We start from the raw sequence: 13,798 nt of genomic DNA on the forward strand, positions 1-13,798 counted from the left end.
TCTTGGAGGGCTCCATCCACAAAGGGCACATACCTGTGGTTAGGTTAGATGACACGTACTCCCTCTACTCAGCAGGGGATGTCCTGAGCAGTAGGAGCAGGGATTGCACAGCAGGATGGGCAGAAGGTGGCAAAGGCCAAAGAAGGGAAGAAAACTGGTTTCAATAGTACGAGCGCTGGTGGGACTGTGTTCACTGGTTCTGTGCTTTCAGTAAAGATGACAAATTTTCAGTTGTAGTAATTTCAGTTTAAAACATTTCAAGGTTTTGAACCACAGAACAGCAGTTAGCCTTTTAGTATAATTTGCAAGAAAGGCGCTGTGGGGTTTTTCTTCCCCATGATACTCCATGAAAAAACAACGTCTTTTTCAGACATTAAGATCAAGTCTTCTAAAGATAGAAATAAGATAAACCAGAGCAAGATGCTCCAAACAGCATGTAAGATGACTTATAAACAACCAGTTTTACAAAACAAAGAAGCTTTCGAAGTAGTAGTATTTAACAAGTACCATTTCTAACAAATTTGTCATCATGGTATTTAATTAAAATCAAAGCTCATGACAGCAGCAGTTCAAAAAAGGAGATGCCTGTAATTCATATTTATACTTGGTGGATTAGAATTTTTGTGAAAATTAATTGTCTAGCATTTAAAAGACCTGCTAGTGACCACTGCAGCAACATTATTTAGGCTTTCAGATTTTGACAAAAAGAGATTAGAAAAATCATGGAGAAACATATTGGCTTGTTGGTCTGTCCTGTTCTGGTGAGGACAGCACTTCTTCATAGTAATGTGCAAGAATCACCTATCTCTAGTAAACAATTACCAAATAATTTATTCATGAGGGAAATTTGTTCTTATTTTTTTCTGAGTAATCAATAACTAGCCCAAGAAAGGCGGGGGGGGGGGGGGGGAGGTAATTAAGGAAAGTAGTGGGTTTGACAACTCTAGTGTTCTCTGGACCTTTTCAAAGGGGACCCTCTTCACTGAAGAACAGTTGCAGAAAAAAAAAAACGGACTATGAATAGCCAAGATTCTTAGTGATCTCACTGGGAATTACATATTTATTTGGAAGGCATTAAAGGAATAAGGTTACAGACTTAAGACCTGATCCAAATTCCATTATGTAAATGGAGAAAGAAAATTTTGTTGTCTTAAAAGGAAATTGAATTTAGCTTTTAGTTCCCAGTTAATGAGATATTTGCAAATGTAGAGAACTGCAGGGGAAGTGATGAAGGAGAGATGCCATTTTGGGTTGGTTTGAGTTTTTTTTTAATATTAAATACTTATCTAGGCTGCGATTTACTCAGATTTATCGTCGTAAGACTCTCCATCCTACTGACTCCATCCGTCTCAAGTGGCATGCAGATCCAATGGAAAGGCAAGTTGCAACTGACTTAATGTCATCCTTAATGAATGAATGGAAATGGGGCATATCACAGATTCTAAATGTGTAATTAGTGCCTAAGAATGAGCAAAGAGAGCTATGTAACCTGCACATGATCCATGGGTTATATATTCCCGGCAATATATTCCTTTCTTCACTATAACATATGGCTATTGCTGTTACTAAGGATATTGCTTGGTTTGAATCAAACACTTCATAGATTCCTCTTTCTTTTACAGGCTGGACACTTCTGTGGGTTGTTTGATCCTGCTAAAGCTGCTTTTGTTAGTGCATGGAATCACCTAAACAGGCCCCAAATCTGCAAAATGATCTCACAAACAGGTCCTCCCACTGCTGCTAAATAATACTTAGGTCAACTGGGCTCGTACTGCGCACTCATGTCCTAGCACCTGAACTCAACCCCAGGATAAAGGATTAACCTTTTGTGCTGCAAGGTTCCGAAAACTCTCAGCTTACTCAGCAACTGAGTTTGCACAGCAGGACCTTTCGAGCAGCATGTCACAGACATGAGATTTTTGTTTCTTCTCTGAATTTACAGGTACACATAAGGGTCTACGAATAACATGAATTTCAGCAAAGGAACAGATCCATTTTGATCTGCTAGTTTTATTGAAAATTAATAAATTTAGGCCATGTATAAACTATCCAGTCATATACTGTAAAGGTTTAAACAGTGAAACCACAAGGGAAAATAAACTAACATCTCTTCCCTTTTTATCTTACAAGTGTCTGAAATGAATTCGTTGCTAAAGAAACCTGATATAATTGTGACAGAGTGTTTTGAAACCCTTAGTGGAGTTCATCTGAAACCTCAGCATAACAAGTGGCCTCTTATCTGCGTACTATTCCAGGAAGAAATGCATGGCATTTCGTCATCACAGCTGAAAGACTAGCTGGCTCTGCACGTAGGCTAAGCGAGAATAAGAGCCCTCAGCTATAATGAGGGCATGCTGGTAGCTAATGCTTAGTCAGAGGCCATTTCCTTTAGCCTTTGCTACTACTTGTAGGAGTTGGAATGCAGGAAAAGGCAAAAATTAAAGTGAACATACTGAAGGTCAATGTTTACCTTTTCTAGCTTTTCTCAATGCAGATTATTTCAGAAGAAATGGCACACGTGCATTAATGTGGTGACATCCTAAACCATCCCCCCTATTGTAAGGACTTTGAGTAGCTTTATTTAATATGACTGTGAGCAGGATTATTTACAGGAGAGAGAATCATAAGAAGCAGATGTCATTTTTTTTAGTCTGACATTTAAAGGAAAATTAGTAAGTGGAAGTTTAATAGTTATTTCCTTGTGAAAACTGTTCTTCAATTTCCAAATAGGCAAACCAACTTTCTCCTTAACAAAGCTGTTGAAACATAGATAACTGGTAGCAATTGACAGTATTTCAAAATTGGGGATGAATCTTCATATGTAGAAGAATATGGTGAGGAACATTTCTTTTTATAGGCTTTTCCCCTTTTGTACATCCTTAAGATGATAACATCTGTGATGCACTGTCATCATGCTTTTTAACATAAGATTCTGCAAAATTTGAACATTGAATGCTAAATCAATAGAATATAAAAATGTTAAATGTGAACGCGTAGCAATGTTCAGACTGTAAGTTTGCAAGCTGCTTCATTCAGGACCACACTGTGCTTTCTTACTCTACTTGAAGGAAAATCAGCAATTATTGGGAATTTACTCTGCTATAACCATGCTGATTTAAGCACACAACTGTATGCACTGTAATACTGAACACACTGGACTGAGTCATTTTACACACACGCAGTTGCTGGTCTAAATAAGGGCTAGATTTGACTTGTTCTGTTTAACTCACTGGCTGAACACTGAAAATAGTTGGCACAGATTTTTCTCAGGAAATTCTAACTTACACAAGCGGAGGAAAAACATTGCGAATGAGATGCTGCTGTGTGCAAAAAATCATCTTGGGTAAAACTTTAAACCCTAAAAATAAATCTTGTTTCCAGTTCTCACAAATAGGCTCTTCTATTCAACTCTGAAGGTTTAAAGCAGTTGTTAATCATGTACTGTACACAGTACTAAGCAAGAAAGTGTTCAGTTATTTCTGAAACACGTTATTTTGAGGCTATATTTGAATCTTCCATATTTATGTGATGAGAGTTATGTCACAAAGTTAATCATTCCCAGGATGCTAGCATTCAGGGTAATGAAAAACTTCTTGTGCAAGCAGTCATTAATCAGTGAGTATAACATTGCATAATGCTTTCTGAAGCATGTGTTATGTGATCAGAGTACAAGGCTGCATAATACAGCAAAGTGTTTATGCCATATGCTGACCTTTTCTAAAGCAGAAACGGAGCCATGTGACGTGCTGCTCCTGCCAGCAGTTGCTTATTGCCAATAATTAAGTTTGATGATATGAAGAAACACAAACTTGCATTGCTTTAGAGTTCTAAAAGGAAGAAGCTTTGAAGTTTTTGGCATTGTAAAGCACAAAGATGGCCAACTTGGCTTGGATACAATACCGTTGTCCATTACAGGCACCGCCCATAAAAACTGGAATCAAGTGCCCTGCTCAAGTGGTTACTGGCATTTCTGTAAAGGAAAACATGTGCATTGTTACAGGACTGCTGTATTATCCAGAAGAGCACAAAGGTCACAGGAACAAAGCAGCCAAAAGCATGGTTGGTACCTCAAATCTCAGAACATCACAATAACATTTGATGTTCTTGTGCAATAGTGCTAGTAAGCAGCTATTACTTAATCTCCTACCAGTATTACACAAAAATATACTTGCGAAATACTTCAGATAAATATGCTGTAGTTATATGAAATATAAAAACATGTATAGGACAAAATGTTTTTGTAACTCTAAACACACATACCTGTGGAGATGTGGTTTTAATGAGCTATTTTAACAATGGAAACAATGCTTTAAAAGCTTCTATGAACAACCATAAAACTATGTGCTGGAAGCAGAGTGGACATACGGACATACATTTTATATATTATGCATATACACACACACAGCGTGATCAAAAGTTTGTCCTGTACACAGCTACTTTGCTTTTCTGTTGGCAGAATCAGGCTGCAGAGCTGGAATAACCAGCTTCATATGACTGCTTTAGCACAGCCAACCATCCTGCTAGCATAGCTATGCCACTGCTGCTCCTACACCACCTCCTCCCTGACTTGCTAGGGTTTTTTTCTACCTCACTGATGACAGCCTGACTACTCTGGGGAGCTTGTACAGAAAGGAGTAGCCGGGCTCCATAAGTACCACCACCTGTTAAAAGCAACTCTGTTCCATCATGGGATCTATGATATGTAACCAGTGGCCAAAGTGACTTCTGATATCCCTCGCTTACTTTAAGGAAGTATTTTCAAGCTTAACTAACAATCCTAAAGAGTAAAGCAGCCTAGCAGTGCAATCACGAATGCACACAACTAAGACTACATCTGTGCAGGGAATTAGGTGCCCAAGTCCAAAATTTAAATTCTCAAAATTCCTGCTGAGATCTTGCTTCAGGAAGTCACAGTCCTGATGATATTAGGCAATGGCAATTAGACAGTGCTGTATTGAAGGCATTTCAGGATTTATGAATTTAACCTTCTACACCTAAGGAGTCTGACTCAGTAAGCATCTTCACATTTGGCAGACAGGACTCCACACAGTACAAAGAAGATGCTGAGGATGAAAGGAAAGTGAGCAGGATTCTCACCCTTGCTACAGCATCGATTAAAAAAACCATTGTGATACTTGCTGCATGAAGGACTGCAAGACAGGCCTTCCCTCTCTAAACTAATTGGTGAATGGACATTATCTCCACATCTCAATAAATTAACTTGTAGAATAAGTAAAGTAGAAAAGTTTCATCAGGATTGACTGAGAGCATCCAGTGATGAAGTCACTCCTGTAGGAGGGTTCAGTTCAGGTCAATTAAGTGAAAGGAGAGAGCAGAAAATGTGTTGCTCTGGTGTTTCATGAGTCCTTCAACTACTGAGCAATCAGATAGATCAAGGGGCTGGAGCATATCATATTCACTTTTTCAAAAAAAAAGGACTGATTTAAGCTAAGATTTGGAAAAAAAGGTAAGATCCAAAATGAAGAAAGCAATTTTGTTCTACACAAAGCAGGAAAAAAAACATGTCCATGTGTTCATTTAAAAACTGGAAGCTTAGGCAGAACCCTTGTCATTATGCCATTTTTGTGGCTCCTACCTCCTTTTGTATGTTAAACGGATAGTCTAGGAATCCTGTTTGGATGTTATGATCTCTATTAGTCATTAGGGTATAGAACTCAGGTGCTGTAACCAACCAATACAGAAAAATCCACTTTGTGGAGATGCTCATGAAGATATTAGAAATGACTGTGGTGAAGTGGACTGTGACTTAAAACACGTAGCCTGAATACACCTGACAAACCATCTCTCCTATCTATCCTTCCTAGACCCACTGCTTCTCAGAAGTGTGCTCCCTGGCTCCCTCCTCCTTTCACCACTACTTGGAAGAGGAGGCTGGCCAAAAGATGACAGCTACAGCACAACATGAACCACAGATTGAACCCTGAGTGGTCACTAGCTGGGGATACTTACATATATTTACAAAAATAGTTCAGCTACAGACCAGCTTTGAAGACAACAATGCTGACAGTATAGACCTATTACACAAAAGATAGGGAGTCAAACTCTTTCCACACAAGCATACAGACGTATTATTAACATTTATATGTAGTGAAAACACAACCTTCACAACTCTATCCTTACAATTAGAATTTTAAAACTTTGCCTTTCTAAGCTGCATGGAGACACATTTTTTAAGAATTTGTACAACTGGCATCAGATTTTTTTAACATGCTAGAAAGAATTGAGCCAAATATGATATCACGAAGTCCCTTATGCTTAAGGGAAAATGTTAAATCAATTAGCAGTTGCTAGAATAAAGAAGCAACAATTTGATGTATAAGTTCCTTAAAAAAAATAACAAACTTCTCATGTTCTTCTGAAAGTGATTATATTATGCAACAAGAAAACTCCAACATATTCTCATCTCTTTAATGTTACAAAAGCTTTATTAGCATATGCTTCAGAAATTATAATCAAAGTGTAGTAGTCACTAGCCAGAACTTTGAAGACTTTATAAACATATATGTACAGGCTATGCCTTAGAGGGTTAATGTACTATTTTGAACCCAAGTATTGCAACAGGAGTTAGCTTAGACACAGAACGTTCACACCCTCTGTAATAAATTCTTTTAACATACTTCATATTTCTTCCCATGTGAGTAAGTGTCCTTGGAAGAATTATCTACTAGATAAAATTTGAAGATGAAATCTAAGTCTAGACTTATTTAAGGAGGGTGGAGACTGATCTTATAACCTACAACACTTGTTGATTAATGAGCTGCTCATAATTGCTGTAGGCCTCTCCAAACTACAGAAGCAAATGATACTATAGGACTGAAAGGAATGTGCTATCTGGATGCCACACCTTTGTTGAATCTTAGAACTCACCTCAACTTCTGCTACGTTTATTCTAGCCTTGAACTACCAGATGTGCACAACCAGGTTGTGGTAACATACATGTGTCCCCTTGCTACTTGACTTCTGCTCCTGTGGCAGTTTCTTTGTTACAGAACTTCCACACTTTAAGCATGGCCACTTGTGGCAGTCACAGTACACACTGTGTGGGGTTCAAGGTTTTTGATGGTAGGGCTCTTGCACAAACAAATTCAAAACTTCCTGGAGTAGAATAGTACTATCACATCCTGAGGGAGTTTGGCCTCATCTGAGAATCTGAAGAATTTTATTTATATGTACACATATGCATATGCACATACAAATACGTATGCATGGATATGACATGTCAGTATACATACATAAATATTATAATACATAATGAATAATGTGCATAAATACAGTACATTCTGCATAACTAAGGAAACTTCTATTCAACTCTGTGCCAAGGTTGAAACTGAACGTGATTTAAATCTATAATAAAAAACGGTATGTTACCTCATCTTTGGTGATAACATGATCATTTCTGATTACATCTTTCAAAAACCTTTTAGGAAATTTTTTAAAACTTTCCTAATTTTGCTTATAAAATATTTATGTTCTTAAAGTGAAAACAACACATACGAATTCTTAAAAATGTTCCCTGCACCCTGGTGTCCAAGCTTCAGACTAAGAGAAAACAAAAGCCAACAGAAAAAAAAGGCACAAACAGGAAAACTAGTCTTTGTAATCCCTCAAAATACACAAGAGGAATTTCATTACCTTTAGCTGAACACATCTCTCCTTTTGGTTTATCTGTTTGCAATTATTCTCCTTTTTCTCAATTTTGGAGACAGTTGTCTTTCTAAAAGTGTGCAGAAAAAGAACATCTTAAAACAACTACATCATCATGATCATTACGACACCTTGAGTACACTGACTGTATCAGCCTCACTAGACAGTGAAGCCCTATGGCTTTTCAGCAGTGTCATTAGGTGCAAGAATGAGGCTGAAATCCCACAAATAAGACATGAAAGCACACTTTGTTCAATGTACACCACAAAAAATACCAATGGTTTTCAACTATTTTTTTTTTTACATTGTAAATAAATCCTCTCTCTCATCTCAGTAGACACCTTTTCAGGGATTTGCTTGCATGGAAAAGCAATAAAACAAAACCTAAGTTGATGATAAATTAAGATGTTTCAGTTACTCTTTTCACTTTGCATCTATGAATTGGTTTTAGTATGTGAAGTGACACTAGTACCAGACCTCTTACTTTACTCCCTAAGTCTCCCAAAACCAGATTCCAAGTAGCATGATATTCTGCGCTCTCCTGTGTTGGAGAGACCTGTTATTTTTTTGTTCTGTTCAACAAATCTGATTATGGTTTAATGTATCAAAGGGCAATGACTGAGGAAAATATGAAACAGCTGCAAATGATACATCCTGATGTTTACTATTGTGAATGCAGCCCATTAAAAGCAGTGCTAGAAAAGCATTGATATGAACCTTGGTGTAGTACTATGAGTAACTGCATGCAGACTGACAGAATTTCAACAATTTGGCACAAATGCTCTGCAATCTCATAGAAATGTTCCACAGAACAACATCCTCCAAGTGTTGTTAACTGTATCATTACACAACTTTAGAATAAATAAAACACTGTATTTCTTCATAGCAGGGTAGATACTCAAAGGCACTTAACTGACTTAAGCCATTAAAAAAATTCTGGAAACTCTATCCAGAAATTTAGTAGAACTAGTAAGAATGTGAGTTACTTCAATAATATTGAAGAGAAAACACAAATGCTTTCATAAATTAAAGGCTAAAATGGTATGTGTTATATAAAGTCACACATAAATTTCTGCATGAAACTGAGAATCTCTAGGCAATTTCGTAAGTTGAACTTGCACTTACACTGTTGAGAGGTAATCAGCTGAAGGTAACGGACCTACCTGTATTATAACTTTTCAATATCCAACTCAGTGGAGAAGTGCAGAACACCTCACTACCCATTTGAGCTCAGCAGGAGCAGGAGAAAAAGCTGCTTATGCCTAGGGACCATGAGATAACCTTTCAGGAAACCAGCAGGGACCAGGGCTCACTCACCCATGAGGTACTGTGGAGAAAAGCATGCCTTTACCAGGAACTGAAAGAGCTAAGCCTAAGCACTTGAAGGAGGATTTGCCAGATCATAACTTTTGCAAGGAAAAGTCAGCCTTTATAAGAGCATTTCTGTTACAAATCACACTCTTGTGGAAGCAGAATTCTTATATTGCTATTAATCACGAGCACTGCAGCCATCATAACACGTCAGTTAATAACAGGGACAGTAAGTGATTAACACATCTTTTGCTGAAATATTGTTCCTTTAGAACTATTTCAACATCACTAGAAAGTACCTTTAAAAATTGTCCTACTGGTACTCACTTTGTAATAATTTTCAAACTGTTGACTTCAAAGAAGGGACTCAAATTGCTACGATATGACAGTATCTTCTCCTGAGAAAAGGAATGGAGAGACCACTGTGACAGCAAAATTATTTTCTGAGATCAAAACTACTATTTAAAGGCACAAATCTACAGAGTCTTATGCCACAGTATTTAAAATTATTAGATTTTTTTAAATAGACATTCACAGAAGCTACTTAATCAGCGCTTGTTAGAAAAACAGAGGCAGCTCAATAACCAGACTGTATATCAAAGTTATGAAACAGAAACCCGTCAGCATAGACTTAATATTTTTTCTCCTATTAACATAATTATTTCCTACTCAGTAAAAATGAAAATGACATGTTAGCATTTCAAAAACAAGAGAAAATGACCCTCTAGGCTTTATATAACTATCAAAACAAGCACCGGTACTTTATTTGCAAATTATCGTGCATGAAATGATCAACTCAGCAAGTTTACCAGTCAACAAAGTGTGTGCTCTACCAGTTATAATCAATTTACATGTAATGGTATGTCTAAATAGGAATTTAAATGAGTTCTTGTCATTTAATGTTGATCAGCTGCTTTATCATCATAGATATGGACAATGACCATAGTTAATGTTGCAGAAACAGCAAAGCATGCACAAGTTTCATAAGCCAATGGTAAACAAACATGAAGAAATTTGTTTTCATATAAAAAGACAGCCTCTGACTGCTAAGCCATGTTTATTTTCCAGTCAAGTTAACAAAAATATTTTCTAAGAGGTTATTTCCAGGCATTTGCTGTATATGCCATGTCCACAGTAAATATACAGTATGAATCACAACAGTTTTCTCACCTCGTAACCTACTGGATTTCTCTTTCAATGTATGAAAAGAACCCTGAGGCTGCCACAAAACTAAGAACATTTCAGTATCATCCCTGTTGTATATAAATATACATTATTAGGACCTGCAAAAGGATATTCTGGAGATTAAGAGAATTCTAGTTTCTTTAACAGCGCATTAGTCACATCCCTGCACGACAATCTTTAATACAATCACCAAAAATTTAAAATAACTGAGGCAAGTGAAATAAAGTTCCTTCACAGCAGACAGTGCCGATCAGATGATATGTTGGAAGAATGCAAGACAAAGCCAGGTTTAGCATACAAGAGTGCATAATTAAAGGCTGGCCTTGAAAATGTCTTCATTTAATACAATTAAACGAATATAATGGCAATGACTTCATCAAAAGGATGAAATTAACTTTAGCACATAATGGCACATTACTTAGAATAGTGTAAGTCAGATAAATAAAGCGTAACATTTTCCAAACAATAATCCTTTAAATTTCCCTTAGCTTTATTAATAATGTACATATTCGGGTAGAATACGCAAATATAATTTTTACTGATATACAGAACCATTTTAATGCATATTTGGTACAATTTCTTATTTTTGGTGGTCAGTAGTAGCTTTTGTTTTGATAAAATGATACAGCAGATTTATACTTAACATCACATATAGGTTTTGTCTATATAAAGAATTTACAGAGCTTTTTCAATTGTGGAATGGTATGTTTCATACATATGAAATTTAAAAAATGCTGCATGAACCTGTGACCTTGCCAATATACAGATCAACCTTCAGAAATGTAATGAGCATGAGTTGACACACATTTCTATCTGGGCCCAGTACAAGTATGGACACATTCAAAATGTTGTAACATCAGTATGATTTGCTTTTACTTTGGTGGTTGTGATATTCCAGGTGCGGATGCAAAGTGCACCTTAATGGTCCTCATAGCAGTACTTTTATCCCCCTGTATTTTAAAGGCATCAGCTTCTTTTATTCTCCCTTGTAGCGAGGAGGTCTCTTCTCCTTAAATGCAAGAAGACCTTCAATTCTATCTTTTGTTGGAATAGTCTGCAATGAGCAGAGTAACAATTCATCATTGACACCAAAAACAATACCAAGAAAAATATTTCCATACAAATCCTAGTTCTTCAATGTGTCCTGCATGCAACTTATAATACAACAGAAAAATGAAACCTAAAATGTCTGGTTGGACACAAGAAAGCACCAGACACTTCAAAGGCACAATATAAGGCTGAGAAACAATTTAGGAGAAGAAGGAGCATCTTTTCTCCAAACAGATAAACTGTGATAAACTCTTTAGGGTTTGTTTTTGAGTTTTTGGTGTTTGGGTGCTTTTTGGTTTTTAGGGTTGGGTTTTTTGGGGGGTGGGGTGGTGTAGGTTATTGATCAGATCACCATATGTTTTAAATAAGCATCTAATGCTAATGCTTCTATTTCCAGGATCAAAAACTTGTCTAAAAGTCCAAGAAAATACTCAAATACAAGATTCCCATGTTTCACTGGCAAAGAGGTTTGTCTCGATTTTCTGTTGGTTAGCACATATGCCGTTAGTGGCACATGTTAGTGAAATGTCCTTCATGTTATTTCATGTTAAACCAAAAAGAACCAAAAGCAAGGCAGTTCTTGGACTAGATGCACAGCAGAGTATGTCCAGCTAGGTATATGGCTGGTAGTGGTTCACTACCTTCACACTAACACTCTTGGCAGGGAGTAATTTTTTGTCCTAAACTACATCTCCTTACTTAAATTCCTTACAAAACCAGAGTATGTAGAAGGAAGGTCTAAATACAATGCCAAAATATTTGTAGAAAAAATTGTAGAGTAATTTATAGTTGAATTTCTGCATGTTTCATAACAGGCACCAACAAAGCTTGTTTTCTGGGTTTTCCCATGTAATCATAGTTACATACCTGAGCGTAACAAGCTTCTTCAATTGCTAAACCTGTTACTAAGTCGACCTGGGGAAAAGAATACAATGGGTTTTAAAAGCCTATTTTTGTATGTCCTGACAGCTAATTTAAATACTGTGTTTCTATATGCCACATACTAAAACACTTTGCAAAGTTCTTCTACACTACTTTAACACAGAAATACTACCCTGCCATGTGGTGAGAGTGGATAGTCTTTCTGTAATAGTTTCCTTATTTGGTGATACAATTAGTATGTAATACACTGTCAAAACAATGTATGTTCTTCACTACAAATCATCTGGACTAAAAACCATTAGCTACTTGCACATTTGTAATCAATTCATTTACTACAGTGGAAAAGATTTAATGTACTGCATGATTACTTAAAAATTGTTCTATAACAAGTTATCTTCAAAATGCCATATAAGAACATGGTGCCATACCACAAAATAAACATAAATCTGAGTTTAAAGGGATTTAAAAAAAAAAGAACACAAAAAAACAAGAGGTTAATGGCCATCCTGCATCACCACCTAGTTTTAATAAGATTTTTTTCTTTGTGAGCTGGTCTGAACAGCTGAAAAGGCTGACTTTTCCCCTCACTACTTTTCCGCCTGTCTTAAGTATCAGCTGCTGCAGAACTTACCAGCTCTCTACATGGCCACTGAAAGGACTGTGGCTATGCACCACAAGCCATTTGTCAAGAGGAGATAAGCTATAGGATAGATTACCAAAGGAAGCCGTGAAATCTCTGTCATGGAAGGTTTGTAACAACAGCTTGAATGAACATTTGGCTTCACTGGTTTTGATACAGTAGATCTTGTCTTGGGGCCTCAAGATTGACCGAGACAATCATTCAGAGTCCTTCTAACCATATTGTCCCTAATTCTATAAACATCATGATTCTGACATTTCAGTCCACTACACCTGGTAGAGCTAGATAATTTAGCTTGTAGCATTTTGAACCTTGAGTACCACTGAAATAAATCTTGAATTCCATCATTACTTGCTGTGGAAACCTAACAAACATACTCTTCGCACAACAGCATCTGAGTTTGGTTCTCAGGCCAAAACTTACTGGTGGTACACTTTGCTGAACTCATATCACTGGTTGCTTTGGAGACTTCAAGAAAAAAAGGACCATTCTTTAATTTGTCTTCCTGCATTCAGGTGTCGCAATGTGGTGTGATCCCCCTTCCCTTGTCCCAGGTTGAGCTATAAGATGTCCTGGTGCAGAGCTTATGCATATACTTAACTTTAAATATGCACAGTCCTGCTGAGCTCAGCAACATGATTCACAAGCCTAAAGCAAAACACATGTCCAGACATGTTCAGGGCTGGATTTTAATGAGCTTTAGAGATAGGTCAATAGTGTTCAAGAAGGAGTGGCAATCAGAATCAAATATGAAATCAGACTCCAGATATAATTTTAACACTAACCTCTATTAAACTATTAAAAATAAATAATGTCTTTTGGGCTTTATTAGTTACTAAACACTGAGAGCATTGACAAACTTGACAGAGTATGACTTTGAGGTTTTTTTCCACCCAGCATTTGAAATACAACTTGTTCATAGTAGTTTATGTTTACTTTCTAGTATTAATAATTAGCAGAATGCATTACTCCTGGACAGACATGAGGTTATTAAGCCTCGTTACAGAAATCACTATCAACTCTAGTCTCAGGAGTCTGAGACATAAAAAAATTGCATTTCCTCTT

At 36.8% G+C, this 13,798-nt stretch overlaps 1 protein-coding gene across 24 annotated transcripts in view; it reads right to left on the reverse strand.

The window, feature by feature from the left end:
* The window catches only part of AUH (AU RNA binding methylglutaconyl-CoA hydratase), a 202,068-nt gene that overhangs the window by 75,506 nt on the left and 112,764 nt on the right, over positions 1–13,798 (reverse strand). For 16 of the 24 annotated variants that reach the window (XM_075021065.1, XM_075021077.1, XM_075021064.1 and 13 more), the window contains 3 exons: positions 12,079–12,126; positions 9,304–9,374; positions 7,654–7,735 (listed from right to left, as the gene is read on the reverse strand). In XM_075021065.1, coding sequence (XP_074877166.1) covers positions 7,654–7,735; positions 9,304–9,374; positions 12,079–12,126 — 201 coding nt within the window. The other 8 variants (XM_075021070.1, XM_075021072.1, XM_075021079.1 and 5 more) reach the window with 8 other exon arrangements.

Source organism: Buteo buteo, chromosome Z (genome assembly GCF_964188355.1).
Source record: "Buteo buteo chromosome Z, bButBut1.hap1.1, whole genome shotgun sequence".
Classification (NCBI taxonomy): Eukaryota; Metazoa; Chordata; class Aves; order Accipitriformes; family Accipitridae; genus Buteo; species Buteo buteo.